This window comes from Mobula birostris, unplaced genomic scaffold (assembly GCF_030028105.1).
Source record: "Mobula birostris isolate sMobBir1 unplaced genomic scaffold, sMobBir1.hap1 scaffold_296, whole genome shotgun sequence".
Taxonomy (NCBI): domain Eukaryota; kingdom Metazoa; phylum Chordata; class Chondrichthyes; order Myliobatiformes; family Myliobatidae; genus Mobula; species Mobula birostris.
Genome location: NW_027276019.1, coordinates 457,735 through 476,849, shown reverse-complemented (window position 1 = coordinate 476,849; position 19,115 = coordinate 457,735). Strand labels below are relative to the sequence as shown.

Here is a 19,115-nt window from a genome sequence, read left to right as displayed (position 1 = left end):
TTCCACAGTCTTTCGGTCCATCTGAGATGAGCTCAGGCCCAGAGAACTCGCCGGCATTTCTGCATAGGGTTCATGTATGGCTTTCTCCTTGCGTAATACAGTTTTAAGTTGCATTTCTGGATGCAGCGACGGACTGTGTTGAGTGGCAATGGTTTTCCGAAGTACTCCCGAGCCCAGTGGCTATAATTGTCACAGTAGTGTGACGGTTTCTTAGGCAGTGCCGCCTGAGGGCTCGAAGATCACACACATTCATCAGTGGTTTCCGACCTTGCCCTTTACGCACTGAGATGTCTCTGAATTCTCTGAATCTTTTCACAATATTATGTACTGTAGATATTGAAAGACCTAAATTCTCTGCAATCTTGCGTTGAGAAATGTTCCTTTTGAACTGACTAACAATTCTGTCATGAATTTTGGCACAAAGGGATGAGCCACGACCCATCCTTGCTTGCAAAGACTGAGCCTTTGATGGACGCTACTTTTATACCCAGTCATGATACCTCACCTGCTGCCAATTAGTCTGCTTAATGTGGAGTCTTCCAAACCGGTGTTACTTGAATATCCTGTGCACTTTTCAATCTCATTTTCACTCTGTCCCAACTTCTGTTGAGTGTGTTGCAGCCATCAAATTCTAAATTTGTGTATGTTTACAAATTATAATTAAGTTGGTCAGTAAAACTATTGAAAATCTTTTCTTTGTACTTTTGTCAGTTAAATAAAGGTTCACGTGAATTAACATATCACAGATTTTTGTTTTTATTGCATTTTGGAAAATATCCCAACTTTTCTGGAAATGGGGTTTGTATATCCTCATTTGTTCCATCTGTTGTTGGTGCATATACCTGTATAATTGCTAAATCAAATGGTTGTCCTCTGAATCTAACAAGGAGCACTCTTTCCAATATTGCCCAATGTCCTAAAACACTTTTTGCCATGTTTTCATCCATTAGAATTCCTACTCCATTGGTATGGGATGTTCCACCAAAATACACTAGTGTTTTATTTCCAATCTGACATGTTCCAGCACCTATCCAACGAACTTCGCTAATTCCCATGATGTTAATCTTTAGTCTTTCCATTTCATTTATCACATTGTCCAATCTTCCTGCTTGATATAGGGTTCTTACATTCCAAGTGGCAATAATTTTCTTTTGTGTTACCTCAATTTTATGACCAGTAGCTTGATGACGGTCGGGATCCCCTGCTGGCCAGAATCAACCCTACCGAGCGAAGCATCTTCAGAGTTGTCTTGGAGGTCCTCCTGACACTGTTGTTGTGTGATACGTTTTGTGAGTTGACCATGGTTTTCTTAGCAAATAGCAATGGTGGTTTGCTATTGCCTACCATTGGGCGAACTAAAGAAATTGCCATTTCTCTTCCCAAATTTTCATCTGCCTGTACTATAGACATTGACATTTGAGGTTCTAGCTCATCCGCCTTCTCCGTCATGAGTTCAGTTACTGAACCTGCCGGATCTGCCGTTGCCTTTGCTCCTATCCTGAGCAGGAACCCTTGCAGGTGCTACCATTCCGGGTCAGAGCAGCCCTGGGAGCAATAAATGACTAAGGGGTAACTCCACTTTCCCCAAAGCTCTGAAAGTTCCCATCACCGGTTGCAGTTTAGAGTCATACCCAGGACTGACATTCGGAACCTACCCTCGCCTCTGCCTGGTTACGCCAAAGCCGTCCCACTCTGACTCAGTCCACTCCGACAACGGCCGCTACGACGATGGCTGCTTCATTAGACTAAACTTCTTTTATAGTGCGCTACCTGACCGACTGTCTTCAGCTCCTCCGCTCCCAATTGGTTGGCCATTTTTTTAAAAAATTGAAATAGCCGGTGATTCCTCTCCTTCTCAGCTCTGTTAATGGCCGCTTCGTGCCCTCCACCTTTTCAGTACCTTCCAGTTCCCTGGTCGCGACCGCTTCATTTTCACTGTGGATGTCCAATCCTTATACAACTCCATTCCCCATCAAGAAGGCCTCAAAGCCCTCTGCTACTTTCTGGACAATAGACCTCGCCAGTTCACCACCACCACTACCCTCCTCCGGTTGGCGAAACTGGTACTCACATTTAACTTCTCTTTTGGCTCTTCCCACTTTCTTCAGACCAAGGGTGTAGCTATGGGCACTCACACGGGCCCCAGCAATGCCTGCCTCTTTGTTGGTTATGTGGAACAGTCTGTGCTCCAAACCTACTCTGGTGCTGCTCCCCAACTTTTCCTTCGCTACATTGATGACTACATTGGTGCTGCTTCCTGCATCCATGCTGAGCTCGTCAATTTCATCGACTTTACTTCAAACTTCCACCCAGCCCTCAAATTCACTTGGTCTATCTCAGACACTTCTCTCCCCTTTCTCGATCTCTCGGTCTCCATCTCTGGAGACAGACTGTCCACTGACATCTTCTACAAGCCCACTGACTCTCATAACTACCTCAACTATACCTCTTCCCACCCCGCCACATGCAAAAATGCCATTCCCTATTCCCAGTTCCTCCGTCTCCGCCGCATCTGCTCCCAGGATGAGGCTTTCCGTTCCAGGACATCTCAAATGTCCTCTTTCTTTAAGGATCGTGGTTTCCCTTCTGTCGTCATCACTGATGCCCTCACCCGCATCTCCTCCATTTCCCGCACTTCAGCTCTCACCCCATCCTCCCGTCACCACAACAGGGACAGAGTTCCCCTTGTCCTCACCTACCACCCCACCAGCCTCCGGATCCAGCACATTATCTTCCACAACTTCCGCCACCTTCAACAGGACCCCAGCACTAAGCACATCTTTCCCTCTCCACCCCTCTCCGCTTTCCGCAGGGATCGTTCCCTCCGCGACTCCCTGGTCCACACGTCCTTCCCACGGATCTCCCACCTGGCACTTACCCCTGCAAGCATAAGTGCTACACCTGTCCCTACACCTCCTCTCTTGCCACCATTCAGGGCCCCAAACAGTCCTTCCAGGTGAAGCAACACTTCACCTGTGAGTCTGTTGGGGTCATCTATTGCATCCGGTGCTCCCGGTGCGGCCTCCTCTACATCGGTGAAACCCGACGCAGATTGGGGTACCGCTTCGTCGAGCACCTCCACTCCATCCGCCACAACAAACAGGATCTCCCGATTGCCACCCACTTCAAATCTGCTTCACATTCCCATTCGGATATGGCCATACATGGCCTCCTCTACTGCCATGATGAGGCTAAACTCAGGTTGGAGGAGCAACACCTCATATACTGTCCAGGTAGTCTCCAGCCCCTTGGTATGAACATAGAATTCTCCTACTTCCGGTAATTCCCTCCTCCTCCCTTCCCCCATCCCAGTTTTATTCTGCCCCCTTCCCCCAGCTGCCTATCACCTCCCTCATGGTTCCACCTCCTTCTACTACCCATTGTGTTTTCCCCTATTCCTTCTTCACCTTTCCTGCCTATCCCCTCCCTGCTCCCCCTCCCCCACCCCTTTATCTTTCCCCTTACTGGTTTTTCACCTGGAACCTACCAGCCTTCTCCTTCCCACCCTCCCCCCACCTTCTTTATAGGGCCTCTGCCTCCTCCCTCTTCAGTCCTGAGGAAGGGTCTTGGCCCGAAACGTCAACTGTTCATTTCCATGGATGCTGCCTGACCTGCTGAGTTCCTCCAGCGTGTTGTGAGTGTTGCTTTGACCCCAGCATCTGCAGAGTATTTTGTGTTTTTGGGTCCTGCCACTGTTCAGTATGGCTGATCTGTTTTGTCCCAGTTCGTCAGACCCCTCAATTCCAATCTTTAATAGTTTATCGGCCATAAGACACAGGAGCAGAATTAGGCCATTTGGCCCATCAGGTCTGCTCTGCCATTGTGATCCATTTCCTTCTCAACCCCATTCTACTGCCTTATCCCCTCAACCTTTCACGCCCTGACTAACGAAGAACCTATCAACTTCCACATTTAATACACCCAATGAACTGGACTGCACAGCCGTCTATAGCAACGAATTCCTCTCCTCTTATCACCTCAGGTATTGAGAGCAGGAAATTTTCCCACCATGAAGCATGAATCTGAAGTAAAATTGTGAAAAAATAAATGGTATGCTCCAAAACTCTTATCAGCATTATCAGCTGTTTTCTCTGATGCAATCACACTCCACCTTTTCAAAAAATTGCACTGCATGAACAGACTTTAAAAAGTATGCAGAGCCTGGCAAATTGCAGATTTTGTTTGGCAGGGCTGATTGTTTTTACAATTGTGTAATAATCTATTATTAATTCCCCAATGCAGACTGAGATCACCTCAGATGGTAACATGTAGACAGAGTAAATGCAGTCAGGTTTTTTGCACCGAAGTTGAGTGGGACTGCAACCAGATGTCATTTGTTAAGGATGAAGTTTAAAGGGAACATGAGGAGAAACTTCTGCAGTCAGACCATCGTGAGAGTGGAAGGAGCAGCCAACACAAGTAGTGCATGCAAGCTTGATTTCAACATTTAAGTTTAAATAGGTATGTGGATGGTAGGGGTATGGAGGGCTATGGTCCCCGTGCAGGTGCAGTGTTCCCTCGGACCTTGAAGGAGAGTAGTGTTGAAATTGCGGGGGCCCTGGCAGAAATATTTAAAATGTCGCTGTCTACGGGTGAAGTGCCGGAGGATTGGAGAGTGGCTCATGTTGTTCCGTTGTTTAAAAAAGGATCGAAAAGTAATCCGGGAAATTATAGGCCGGTAAGTTTAACGTCAGTAGTAGGTAAGTTATTGGAGGGAGTACTAAGAGACAGAATCTACAAGCATTTGGATAGACAGGGACTTATTAGGGAGAGTCAACATGGCTTTGTGCGTGGTAGATCATGTTTGACTAATCTGTTGGAGTTCTTCAAGGAGGTTACTAGGAAAGTGGATGAAGGGAAGGCAGTGGATATTGTCTACATGGACTTCAGTAAGGCCTTTGACAAGGTCCCGCATGGGAGGTTAGTTAGGAAAATTCAGTCGCTAGGTATACATGGAGAGGTGGTAAATTGGATTAGACATTGGCTCAATGGAAGAAGCCAGAGAGTGGTGGTAGAGAATTGCTTCTCCGAGTGGAGGCCTGTGACTAGTGGTGTGCCACAGGGATCAGTGCTGGGTCCATTGTTATTTGTCATCTATATCAATGATCTGGATGATAATGTGGTAAATTGGATCAGCAAGTTTGCTGATGATACAAAGATTGGAGGTGTAGTAGACAGTGAGGAAGGTTTTCAAAGCCTGCAGAGGAACTTGGACCAGCTGGAAAAATGGGCTGAAAAATGGCAGATGGAGTTTAATACTGACAAGTGTGAAGTATTGCACGTTGGAAGGACAAACCAAGGTAGAACATACAGGGTTAATGGTAAGGCACTGAGGAGTGCAGTGGAACAGAGAGCTCTGGGAATACAGATACAAAATTCCCTAAAAGTACATTGGTACATTGGCCTTTATTAATCGAAGTATTGGGTATAAGAGCTGGAATGTTATGATGAGGTTGTATAAGGCATTGGTGAGGCCGAATCTGGAGTATTGTGTTCAGTTTTGGTCACCAAATTACAGGAGGGATATAAATAAGGTTGAAAGAGTGCAGAGAAGGTTTACAAGGATGTTGCCGGGACTTGAGAAACTCAGTTACAGAGAAAGATTGAATAGGTTAGGACTTTATTCCCTGGAGCGTAGAAGAATGAGGGGAGATTTGATAGAGGTATATAAAATTATGATGGGTATAGATAGAGTGAATGCAAGCAGGCTTTTTCCACTGAGGCAAGGGGAGAAAAAAACCAGAGGACATGGGTTAAGGGTGAGGGGGGAAAAGTTTAAAGGGAACATTAGTGGGGGCTTCTTCACACAGAGAGCGGTGGGAGTATGGAATGAGCTGCCAGACGAGGTGGTAAATGCGGGTTCTTTTTTAACATTTAAGAATAAATTGGACAGATACATGGATGGGAGGTGTATGGAGGGATATGGTCTGTGTGCAGGTCAGTGGGACTAGGCAGAAAATGGTTCGGCACAACCAAGAAGGGCCAAAGGGCCTGTTTCTGTGCTGTAGTTTCTATGGTTCTATGGTTCTATGGAATAGGTAGTTTAAATGGTTACGGCATGGACTAGACAGGCCAAAGGGCCTGTGTCTATGGTTCTATAGCTCTAGATGGACTGATTAGGAAAACGGCCATACTGGAGCTGGTGATGGGAAACCATCCTAGCTGGATGACAAAGTTACAGTGGGAGAACATTTAAGGAATAATGATTAAAGTTATTAATATAAGTAAAAGTAATGACCCTGCAGGAGATTATCAAATTGGAGAAGGACAGATAACAAGAGTGTTAGGCAGGAATGAAGGAGAATTAATTGGGAACAACTGTTTTTTTAAATAAGTCCAAATCTGGGGGGTGTTTAAGTCTAAATGCAGATTATTGAACAGGTTTGTTCCAGTGAAAAGGAAAGACAAAGGGAAAAATAAGGGAACCTTGGTTGTCAAGAGAGGTGATGAATTTAGTCAAGAAGGAAAAGGAAGCTAACAGTAGTAGTGAGGTTGGGGATGGCATTAAACAGGAAATTAGAAATGTGTGCAATAAAGGAACAGCAGTTATAATGGGTGACTTCAATCTACATGTAGATTGGGTGAACCAAATTGGTAAAGGTGCTGAGGAAGAGGATTTCTTGGAATGTATGCGGGATGGTTTTTTGAACCAACATGTCGAGGAACCAACTAGAGAGCAGGCTATTCTAGACTGGGTATTGAGCAATGAGGAAGGGTTAATTAGCGATCTTGTCGTGAGAGGCCCCTTGGGTAAGAGTGACCATAATATGGTGGAATTCTTCATTAAGATGGAGAGTGACATAGTTAATTCAGAAACAAAGGTTCTGAACTTAAAGAGGGGTAACTTTGAAGGTATGAGACATGAATTAGCTAAGATAGACTGGCAAATGACACTTAAAGGATTGACGGTGGATATGCAATGGCAAGCATTTAAAGATCGCATGGATGAACTACAACAATTGTTCATCCCAGTTTGGCAAAAGAATAAATCAAGGAAGGTAGTGCACCCGTGGCTGACAAGGGAAATTAGGGATAGTATCAATTCCAAAGAAGAAGCATACAAATTAGCCAGAAAAGTGGCTCACCTGAGGACTGGGAGAAATTCGGAGTCCAGCAGAGGAGGACAAAGGACTTAATTAGGAAGGGGAAAAAAGATTATGAGAGAAAACTGGTAGGGAACATAAAAACTGACTGTAAAAGCTTTTATAGATATGTGAAAAGAAAACAGATTGGTTAAGACAAATGTAGGTCCCCTACAGACAGAAACAGGTGAATTGATTATGGGGAGCAAGGACATGGCAGGCCAATTGAATAACTACTTTGGTTCTGCCTTCACTAAGGAGGACATAAATAATCTTCCAGAAATAGTAAGGGACAGAGGGTTCAGTGAGATGGAGGAACTGAGGGAAATACATGTTAGTAGGGAAGTGGTGTTAGGTAAATTGAAGGGATTAAAGGCAGATAAATCCCCAGGGCCAGATGGTCTGCATCCCAGAGTGCTTAAGGAAGTAGCCCAAGAAATAGTGGATGCATTAGTGATAATTTTTCAAAACTCTTTAGATTCTGGACTAGTTCCTGAGGACTGGAGGGTGGCTAATGTAACCCCACTTTTTAAAAAAGGAGGGAGAGAGAAACCGGGGAATTATAGACTGGTTAGCCTGACATCGGTGGTGGGGAAAATGCTAGAGTCAGTTATCAAAGATGTGATAACAGCACATTTGGAAAGTGGTGAAGTCATCGGACAAAGTCAGCATGGATTTGTGAAAGGAAAATCACGTCTGACAAATCTCATAGAATTTTTTGAGGATGTAACTAGTAGAGTGGATAGGGGAGGACCAGTGGATGTGGTATATTTGGATTTTCAAAAGGCTTTTGACAAGGTCCCACACAGGAGATTAGTGTGCAAACTTAAAGCACATGGTATTGGGGGTAAGGTATTGATGTGGATAGAGAATTGGTTAGCAGACAGGAAGCAAAGAGTGGGAATAAACGGGACCTTTTCAGAATGGCAGGCAGTGACTAGTGGGGTACCGTAAGGCTCAGTGTTGGGACCCCAGTTGTTTACAATATATATTGATGACTTAGACGAGGGAATTAAATGCAGCATCTCCAAGTTTGCGGATGACACGAAGCTGGGCAGCAGTGTTAGCTGTGAGGAGGATGCTAAGAGGATGCAGAGTGACTTGGATAGGTTGGGTGAGTGGGCAAATTCATGACAGATGCAATTTAATGTGGATAAATGTGAGGTTATCCACTTTGGTGGCAAAAATAGGAAAACAGATTATTATCTGAATGGTGGCCAATTAGGAAAAGGGGAGATGCAACGAGACCTGGGTGCCATTATACACCAGACATTGAAAGTGGGCATACAGGTACAGCAGGCAGTGAAAAAGGCAAATGGTATGCTGGCATTCATAGCAAGAGGATTCGAGTACAGGAGCAGGGAGGTACTACTGCAGTTGTACAAGGCCTTGGTGAGACCACACCTGGAGTATTGTGTGCAGTTTTGGTCCCCTAATCTGAGGAAAGACATCCTTGCCATAGAGGGAGTACAAAGAAGGTTCACCAGATTGATTCCTGGGATGGCAGGACTTTCATATGATGAAAGACTGGATCGACTAGGCTTATGCTTGTTGAAATTTAGAAGATTGAGGGGGGGATCTTATTGAAATGTATAAAATCCTAAAGGGATTGGACAGGCTAGATGCAGGAAGATTGTTCCCAATGTTGGGGAAGTCCAGAACGAGGGGTCACGGTTTGAGGATAAAGGGGAAGCCTTTTAGGACCAAGATTAGGAAAAACTTCTTCACGCAGAGTGGTGAATCTGTGGAATTCTCTGCCACAGGAAACAGTTGAGGCCAGTTCATTGGCTATATTTAAGAGGGACTTAGATATGGCCCTTGTGGCTAAAGGGATCAGGGGGTATGGAGGGAAGGCTGGTACAGGGTTCTGAGTTGGACGATCAGCCAAATGGCCTACTCCTGCACCTATTTTCTATGTTTCTATGTAAAGTTTAGGAAGCTAAAATAAATGGTGCGCTTGAGAATTATAAAGAAGCTAGATAACTCAAGAAAACAATTGGGAAAGCTAGGAGTACCCTTGAAAGAGAATTCTAAGACATTTTCTGCACACTGTACATCAAAAGCAGGAGGATAACTCGGGAGAACCGAGGACAACTCTAGGATGAAGGAGGGAACATGGCCTGGAGGCAAGAGGATATGGGTGAGGTCCTAAATGACTACTTTTCATCATTTTACCAAGGAGAAGAATGCGAAGTAAGCGTGTTAATATGCTTGGGTGTTTTGAGATTAAGGAAGACATAGGGTTGGGTTTCCTGATGAACATTAAGTCATTAATAGTCGAGCTATTAATTTTGTCTACATCAGTGGTTCCCAACCTGGAGTCCGTGGACTTCTCAGTTGATGGTAGGGGTCCATGCCATAAAAAGGTTGGGAACCCCTAGTCTACAAGGATTTTAGTAAGGCATTTGACAAGACCCGCATGGAAGATCATCCAAAAGATTAAAATACATTGGTATCCATGGTGATTTAACCATTTGGAGAACAGGTTCCATCAACAACAACCTCATTCTTCTACAGACAAGGACTTACGCTGGGGCAGCAGAGTAGTGTAGTGGTTAGCACAATGCCTTACTGCACAGGCAGCTCAGGTTGCCTGTAAGGAGTTTGAATCTTCTCCCCATGGCCACCTGGCTTTACTCTGGTTTCCCTCCACAATCCAAAAACGTACCGGTTGGTAGGTTAATTGGTCGTTTTAAATGCTCAAGCTAGGGTTAAATTGGTGGATTATTGGACGGGGAAGCTCGAAGGGCCCATTCCACACTGTATCTCAATTAATAAATTACTTGTCTATAGGAGACAAAGGATAGTGGTAGATGGGACTGATTGTGGCCGGACATCCGTGACTAACAATATTCTGCACAGTTCTGTACTGGGATCTCTGCTGTCCCTGATCTATATATATATGACTAGAATGAAAATGTGGATGAGTGGGTTAGTCTGCAGACAACAAAGCTTTGTTGTGATGTGGATAATGTAGAAGATTGCCAAAAGATATAATGTTATAGATCAGTTGCAGATATGAGCAAAGAAATTGCATATGGAGTTTAATCCTGCCAAAGTAGCATCATTCAGGGTAACCCCAGATTTAAAAACTGAGTGGAGCCTGTCTGGACTTTCTACACAGCTTGAGATGGCAAGAAAGTCACTTTGTAGAGAGTAGCACCACATGTCAGGACTTCCTGCAGAGCTGGAGATCATCTGACAAGGGCCAATAAAAATAAATTAGGTTTAAGTGGCACTTCCAGGGACAGAATAGAGTGGGGAACTGAGGCTTTGGCTCAAGCGGTGGAGGCTATGTTGATGTTTCTGTCAATTTTTTCTTTATTAGTGTTTAGCTACAATGGTGAAAATGGATCCCAGGTCAATGGTGTGATCCTCATTCAGAATGATTGCTATACCTGTGGGAGGTGTATCTGGGTGCACCTCCTTCTAGACCATTAGGGAAATGGAGCCAGATGACCTACAGCTCACTTGGGGGAAGCAGGGAGGTAGGCAGCTGGGTGACTGTCAGGAGAGGGAAAGGGAAGAAACTGATAATGCCCTGTATAGCCATTCCCCTCAATAACTAGTACAATGCTTTGGGTACTACCAGAGAAAGTTGCAAGTGACAGTGTCTGTGGTATTGAGCTCAGAAGGGAAGCAGGAAGGACGAGAGCGGTGGTGAGAAGAGATTTTGTGGACGGAAAGAGACTCCGAGATGGTATGTTGCCTCCCAGGTGCTAGGGTGAGGGATCACAACAAGAAGTCATGGAACACATTGGTTTCAATAACATAGCTAGTAAAAGGGATGAAGTTCTGAAGAGCGAATATAGTGAGCTAGACAGGAAACTGTAAATTGCAGCCTCAAGGGAAGCAATCGCTGAATTGCTGCCTGTGCTACATGCTAAAGAGGGTAAGAATAGGTTGACCTGGCAGGAGATTGTGTGGCTTAGGGATTGGTGTAGGGGACAGGGTTTCAAATTTGTAGATCATTGGCACTTCCTCTTGCTACAACTTGTACAAAAGGAATGGGTTACACCTGAACTCAAGGGGAACCAAATTCCTTGCAGGCAGGTTGGCCAGAGCTGTTGGGGAGGGTTAAAGCTAGTTTGGCAGGGGAATGGTCAGAGAATGGAGCATTTGGTGTAAAAGTAGATGCAGCATCTAGAGGGACTGTGAGGAAGGATAGGCAGTGGATGAGGTGTAATTTCAGTCAGTTGGATGGGCTGGAAAGTGTTTATTTTATTGCAAGATGTATCAGGAACAAGGGTATTGAACTTAGAGCATAATTAAGTGTGGCCATTGCAGAGAATTGGCTGACACAAGGGCAGAATAACTGCTGGATGTTCATGTGTTTAGATGTTTCAAAAGGTGACAGGGAGGGAGGTAAAAGAGATGGAGGATTGGCACTGCTACAGAAGGGGAGGACATCGTGGAGGGATCGTCCAATCACTCAGTGTGGGTGGAAGTCAGAAACAAAGGAGCTGGTTGTGGAGGAATGGAGACCGGCTAACCCCTTTGATATCAATGGATCTGGGGTTGAGAGGATAAACAGCTTCCACATCACCGAGGACCTCACGTGGTCTGTACACACCAGCTGTGTGGTGAGAAAGGCACAACAGTGTCTATTTCACCTCAGACGGTTGAAGAAGTTTGATATGGGCCCCCAAGTCCTAAGGACTTTCTACAAGGGCACAATTGAGAGCATCCTGACTGGCTGCATCACTGCCTGGTACGGGAACTGTACCTCCCTTAATTGCAGGAGAGTGGTGCGGACAGCCCAGTGCACCTGTAGTTGTGAACTTCCCATGATTCAGGACATTTACAAAGACGGGTGTGTAAAAAGGGCCCGAAGGATCATTGGGGACCCAAATCACCCCAATCACGATCTATTCCAGCTGCTACCATCTGCCTTCTCCATCTGGGAAACGGTACCGCAGCATAAAAGCCAGGACCAATAGGCTCCAGGACATCATCTTCCACCAGGCCATCAGACTGTGTATTCTATGTTACATTGACTGTTCTATTTATTATAAATTACTTTGATTGTACATTGCACATTTAGACAGAGATGTAACATAAAGATTTTTACTCCTCATGTATGTGAAGGATGTAAGAAATAAGGTCAATTCAATTTAATGGCTGGAGTTTCTGGGAGCAACTCAGAAGGCACAGGACGGATATATCTCAAAGTAGTAGTAGTGTTCTAAAGGCAGGACGACATAACTGTGGCTGACAAAGGAAGTCAAAGCCAACAAATAAGCAAAAGACAGGGCATATAATAAAGCAAAAATTAATGGAAAGTTAGAGGATTGGGAAGCTTTTAAAAACCACCGGGAGACACCCAAACAGCCAGTATGCCAGATGTTCAAGAGTGTCAGGGGACAGAATTAAGTGGAATTACTATTACTAGGGAAAAGGTGCTTGGGAAGCTAAAAGGTTTGAAGGTAGATGAGTCACCTGGACCGGATGGACTACACCCAAGGGTTCTGAAATAGGTAGCTGGAGAGATTGTGGAGGCATTAGTAATGATCTTTTCAAAATTACTAGATTTTAGCATGGTTTCAGAGGACCATGACACTTGGAAAATTGGAAGTGCAACTCCACTGTCCAGGAAGGGAGGGAGGCAGAAGGAAGGAAATTGTGGGCCAGTTAGCCTGACCTCAGTAGTTGGGAAGGTGTTGAAGTTGATTGTTAAGGATCTGATTTCAGGGTACCGTGGAGGCATATGAAAAAATAGTTCAAAGGCAGTATTGTTTCTTTAAGAGAAAATCTTGCCTGTCAAACCTGTTGGAATTCTTTGAAGAAATAACAAGCAGGGTAGACGAAGGAGGATCAGTGGATTTTCAGAAGGCCTTTGACAAGGAGCCTCACATGAGGCTGTTTAACAAGAGCCCATAGTATTACAGGAAGATACTATCATGGATAGAGTATTGGTTGATTGGCAGGAGGCAAAGGGTGGGAATAAAGAGAGACTTCCTGACTGGCTGCCGGTGACTGGTAGTGTTCCACGGGGGTCAGTGTTTGGATCACTCCTTTTTACGTTAGGTAATTCTATGGTTAAGATTTTTACTGCTATGTTGTAGGTATTTCATTGTAGCAGTTCTGTAAGGATGGTCTCTTCTGCTTTCAGCATGTTTGTGCTTGTGCTAAAGATAAGGGATTGTGATGTCTGTGCTTAGAAATGTAGTGTCATCCAACCAGGATGGTGGAATTGGGAAAAGGTTCTAGAGAACGCTGGGCAGAGAGGTTTTTGTGATGGACACTGGTGTGGGTCGAGAGCTTTTCGGTGGGAGCTGGGAGAAGACGAGAGGGATGATGGTTGAGTATGCTGTCTCTGTTGCACAAGGAAATGCATGGCTTCAAGGAAAACGGACTAATAATCCCATGGGGATGGAGCCTGTTTGTTCAAGATTGAGTTGAGCGACATTTGGAAGGTGGTGTGAGCTTTCATGCAGACTGTGGGTCCAGTGCGCGAGTTAAAGACAACTTTGAGATGAGCTCCGACTTATGTGCACGTTTGGATTGGGTTAACTGGGCCCTTTTTTTCCCTTTTCTTTTTCCTACTAACTGTCCAACGAAGCTGAAATGTGTAAATATACTTTCTCTAATATTGCATGCAGTGTGTGGTCTGTTATTTTTTGCCAATGGACATTTGCAAAGCGGCAATAATTACAAAGTGTTCACATAGATTGGGGTTTGAGTGGGCAAGACATCTCAACTTCCTGGGATTGATAGGACCCAAGTCATATCGACCCTAGAGGTATAGAGTCTGAGAAAGGTGATTTTCTCACTGCTGGGTCCAGTGGCTGTCAGCGAGGGGCTAACAAGCTGCATCTCTAAAAATGGGGTAAAAAGCTGTAGGTCAATGATTTGGATGATCATGGCTTTGTGGCCAGGTTTGCGGATAATACAAAAGTAACACAAAGGGGCAGGTAGTATTAAGGAAGTACAGAGGCTGTATTAGGACTTAGACAGATTAGGAGAATGGGCAAAGAAGTGGCAGATGGAATACGGTGTTGGGAAGTGTACAGTCATGCACTTTGGTAGAAGAAATAAAAGTATAGACTGTTTCCTAAATGGAGAGAAAATACAAAAAAACAGAGGTGCAAAGGAACTTGGGGATCCTCATGCAGGATTCCCTGAAGGTTAATTTGCAGGTTGAGTCAGGGGTGAGGAAGGCAAATGCAATGTTAGCATTCATTTTCAGAGGACTAGAATATAAAAGCAAGGATGTAATGTTATGGTTTTATAATGAAGTGGTAAGGCCTCACTTGGAGTATTGTGAGCAATTTCGGGCCTCTTACATTGAGAGGGTTCGGAGGATGACAAGAATGATTCCAGGAATGGCAAAGTTACCATATGAGGACTAATTGATAGCTCTCAGCCTGTACTAACCGAATTCAGAAGAATGATGACGGATCTCATTGAAACGTATCAAACATTGAAAGACCTTGAGTGTATGTGGAGAAGATGTATCATATGGGGGTGAGTCTAGGACCAGAGGGCACAGCTTCAGAATAGAGAGGCGTCCATTTAGAATGGAGATGAGGAGGAATTTCTTTAGCCAGAGAGTGGTGAATCTGTAGAATCTGTTGCAACAGGTGGTTGTGGAGGCCAAGTTATTTGGGTATATTTAAGGCAGAAGTTGATGGGTTCTTGATTACCCAGGGCATGAAGGGTTACGGGGAGAAGGCAGGATATATGGTCTTGAAGGAAGCTTAAGGTTGATGAAGCCAGGACTTTAAGAGAGCTATAACATAGCCAGGTAGGGGTAAAGAATAGATTTGGGAGGTCTATAAGGGAAGATGAGAAGGCCCTGGTGAATCAGACTAATGAAAACCCCAAGACATTATACACGTATGTGCAGAATAGGATAAGTAGACTGAGGGAAAAACAAAATGGGACAATGATTTTAATTAACAAAAAACTTAATTTTGTATTGCTTGGAGAATTTAAAGACAAGGAAGGCAGGATAATTTGTATAGATGCACTTATTAATGGGGTGAAAGTAGAACTTTGTAACATATATGCACCTAATAAGGAAGACCCAGACTTTCTTAACAAGGTGAACGAAATTTTAGGCACCAAGGAAGGAAAAATAATTTTAGCAGGAAACTTTAACCAAGTAATGGACCCTGTTATTGATAAAAGCAAATTTCAGACATCACCAGTACCCAGGGACAGGGCTGCCTTACGTTAACTTATTGAGGATATCGGTCTGGTGGATATATGGCGATTGGTGAATCCATCGGGAAAAGAATATACATTTTTCTCTCATCGACATAAATCCTACTCTAGAATAGTTTTTTTCTAATATCCAACTCCATTGTAGAACAGGTGATAGACTGTAAAATTGGCCCAACAGCATTATCAGACCGTGCACCAGTTGAAATTTAAATTGATTTAAATACTGAAAGGGGAAGGAGGGTAGATGGCGAATGAATACTATGCTGTTAAAAGATGAGGATTTCAATGATAAGCTGGCTGAGGATCTGACTTCGTTTTTTGTATTGAACGTAGGGACCACAGTAAAGCTGTCCTCGGTACGGGAGGCATCCAAGGTGTATATAAGAGGAAAATTAATAGCACAAACATCTAAAAGGAAGAAGGAAGGTATGGAACAAATAAAAAATCTGGAGGCAGAAACAACCACATTGGAAAAGGTTTTAGCAAGACAATACACCGATGACTTAGACAAAGATCTGTGCAATTTGAAATTCCAGCTAAATAACATATATAACAAAGAAGCAGAATATGCATTATTTAGATTAAAAACAAGTTTCTGTGAAGGTGGTGACAGAGCTGGTGAGCTGCTGGCACGATGTTTAAAGCAGTGGAATACGAATAGTGTTATACCTGTAATTAAGAAAGGGGATACATTAGTGTCACCATCTAAAGCAGCGGTCTCCAACCACCGGGCCGCGAGGAAACGATATGATTTGGCGATATGAGTCAGCTGCACCTTTCCTCATTCCCTGTCGCAGCCTGTTGAACTTGAACGCGCGCAAGGTTATTACCCACGTGTCATTCGTGTCAGCGCAGGAAGAAGATCAACTCCTCGAGCTTGCAAATGATGGCGGGCTGAAAAGTATGTTTGACATAACATCTCTGCGGGCATTCTGGATCAAAGTCAAGGCTAGATATCCTGAGATAGCCACGAAAGCACTGAAAACATTGCTTCCATTTCCAACATATCTCTGCAATGAATGCAACGAAAACTAAATTGCGGAATAGACTGGACATAAGGAACCCCGTTCGAGTATCACTGCCTCCCATCACCCCTCGATAGGACCGTCTTGTTGCAGGGAAACAAGCCCAGGGCTCCCACTGATTCAGCAATATTGGTGTGTTGCAATGATTTTATATGTTCATACGGGGAAAATATGTGCTGTGTGTTTAATATCCAAACGTTACCTAAAATGTTATGATGCTATTGACTTATAAGTGACTTATATAACTATATAACAATTACAGCATGGAAACAGACCATCTCTGCCCTCCTAGTCCATACCGAACGCTACTCTCACCTAGTCCCACCGACCTGCACTCAGCCCACAACCCTCCATTCCTTTCCTGTCCATATACCTGGCTAATTTTTCTTTAAATGATAATATCGAACCTGCCTCTACCACTTCTACTGGAAGTTCTTTCAACACTTACTTCAAACTCCCCCGTCCTCCCCTGATAATTGACTTATCACTATATTCATGCGAGGAAAATATGCGTTGTGTGTTTAATATTAAATTCGTTTTATAATGATAATCTCTTTTAGAAACGAAATTGAGTCTATTAGCCACTTATCACCTATATTCTGGTAGTGATTAACACCACCCCCCCCCCCCGAAGAGAATCGCCAAAAACGATCTGCAGAAAAAAATCAAAAAAAAATACACGCATGAGCACTGGTGCCCGCACAAGGCTTCATGGTCATTGTAGTCTTTCTCGGGGTAAACACAAAGTATTTGACTGCTATTCTTGTCCGTTGGCAACCCTACCCCACCCCCCTCCCCCGGGTCACCAGTCCGCAAGAATATTGCCAATATTAAACCAGTCCACAGTGCAAAAAAGGTTGGGGACCCCTGATCTAAAGAAATAAACGAAGTCTTTCGACAGTTCTATGAACATCTATATGCATCACCGTTTAACCATGACCAGGAGGAGCTGAATCAGTTTTTTGTTAACATAAAATTGCCTACATTATCCCCACAACAAGCTGAGTCCTTGGATGTCCCAATTACTGAGGATGAGGTCAGACGGGCTATTGCGGCTATGAAAATGGGGAAATCTCCAGGTATGGGTGACTTCCCAGTTGAATATTATAAGAAATTTTTGGACATATTGGCTTCTATTCTCACAAAAATCTATTCAGAATCACTTAATTTGGAATCTTTACTGATACATTTAATGAAGCATTAATATCGTTGATCCCAAAAAAAGACAGGGAGGCAATAGATCCCTCCAATTATAGGCCTATAAGCTGAATTAATGTGGACTGTAAGATACTGTCTAAAATACTGGCTTTGCAATTAGAGAAAGTATTGCCATCTATAATTAATACTGACCAGGTTGGCTTCATTAAAGGCAGATCCTCAGCTGACAATTTAAGGAGGTTACTGCACTTAACATGGCTGAACTCCCCAAGTAGTATCCCAGTGACTGCCATCTCCCTGGACACTGAAAAGGTTTTTGACAGGGTTGAGTGGAAATTTTTAACCACAGCCTTGTCATTCTTTGGGTTTGGCTCTATCTTTAAATCATGGATTAGAATTTTGTATAAAAATCTTAAGACTGCAGTTACTACAAATGGTATCATATCCCCATTTTACAACATCTCACGGGGTACACGCCAAGGCTGCTCCCTCTCCCCACTGTTATTCATGACTTTTTTGGAACCACTGGCAATCATGATTAGAACAGATCCAAATGTTAGAGGGGTGAAGGGAGGCGGAAAAGAGCATAAGATGATGTTATATGCTGATGATATTTTATTACTGATTAGTGACCCTCCTAACTCCTTACCCCCACTAATGAAAACAATTCAATTATATTCTGAGGTATCTGGTTATAAAATCAACTGCAATAAATTTGAGACTATGCCAATGTCAAAATTGTGCTTTTCAAATTCAGTATCTCAATTTAATTTCAGATGGGTGCCAGTTAGGCTCCAAATCCTCGGCTTTGCCTATTGCCGGGGCCGGGGTCGAAGCACTTGGCAGAGATGGTGCTCGGTGTCAGAGAGCTGGTTGGTAGCTTGGAGCTTTCGGATGGACTCAGAATCGGACTGTGGTCAGATGCTTCCAGGGTGCTGCATCGGCAAGTTTGCGGCGCTGGAGGTTCACCGTCTGCGTGAGATGATGGGACTTTCGAGAGACTTTGAGACTTTACCGTGCCCATGGTCTGTTCTTAACAAATTACAGTATTGCTTTGCACTGTTGTAACTATATGTTATAATTATGTGGTTTTTGTCAGTTTTTTAGTCTTGGTTTGTCATGTGTTTCTGTGATATCATTCTGGAAAAACATTGTATCATTTCTTAATGCATGCATTACTAAATGACAATAAAAGAGGACTGCGTGTCCTCATAATCTAATCTAATCTGATTTCATCATATGAACACGTTGGGAAGGATTAACAGTGAGGGAAAAGTACAAGATGCGTGGGATCAGTTTTGGTTGTATGTTAATTTAATCTTAAATTAGAACTTCCTTCTGAGTTTTACTTGTTTTCCTGTCATGGGATGGCTGTGTAAATATACTGTACTCTATCTGCTCTGTGACATGCTGTGCTGCTTTGTAAAATAAGAATAAATAATAATAAAAATTTGAATTACAAAAAAAACTAGACTGAGGGAAGGATCAATCAGGGATAAAGGAGGAAACATACCTGGAGCTGAAGAAGGTAGAAAGGTCCTTAATGAAAATTTCAGCTCAATATTCACCAATGGGAGGGACCTTAAAGGTGAGAGCAGTGTAAAAGAGGCTGATATGATAGATAAGTCCCCAGGTCTGGACAGCATCTTCCCCAGGAAGAAAGGGAATAGACTGCTGAGCC

The 19,115-nt window shown here is 43.7% G+C and overlaps 1 protein-coding gene across 1 annotated transcript in view; it reads left to right on the top strand.

Moving 5' to 3' along the window:
- The window catches only part of LOC140192879 (palmitoyltransferase ZDHHC3), a 162,380-nt gene extending 143,804 nt beyond the window's left edge, over positions 1 to 18,576 (top strand). Inside the window, exon 8 of the mRNA XM_072250389.1 lies at positions 18,211 to 18,576. Coding sequence (XP_072106490.1) covers positions 18,211 to 18,225 — 15 coding nt within the window. The 3' untranslated portion in view covers positions 18,226 to 18,576. The remainder of the gene's footprint in view (positions 1 to 18,210) is intronic.
- Positions 18,577 to 19,115: the final 539 nt, after the last annotated feature.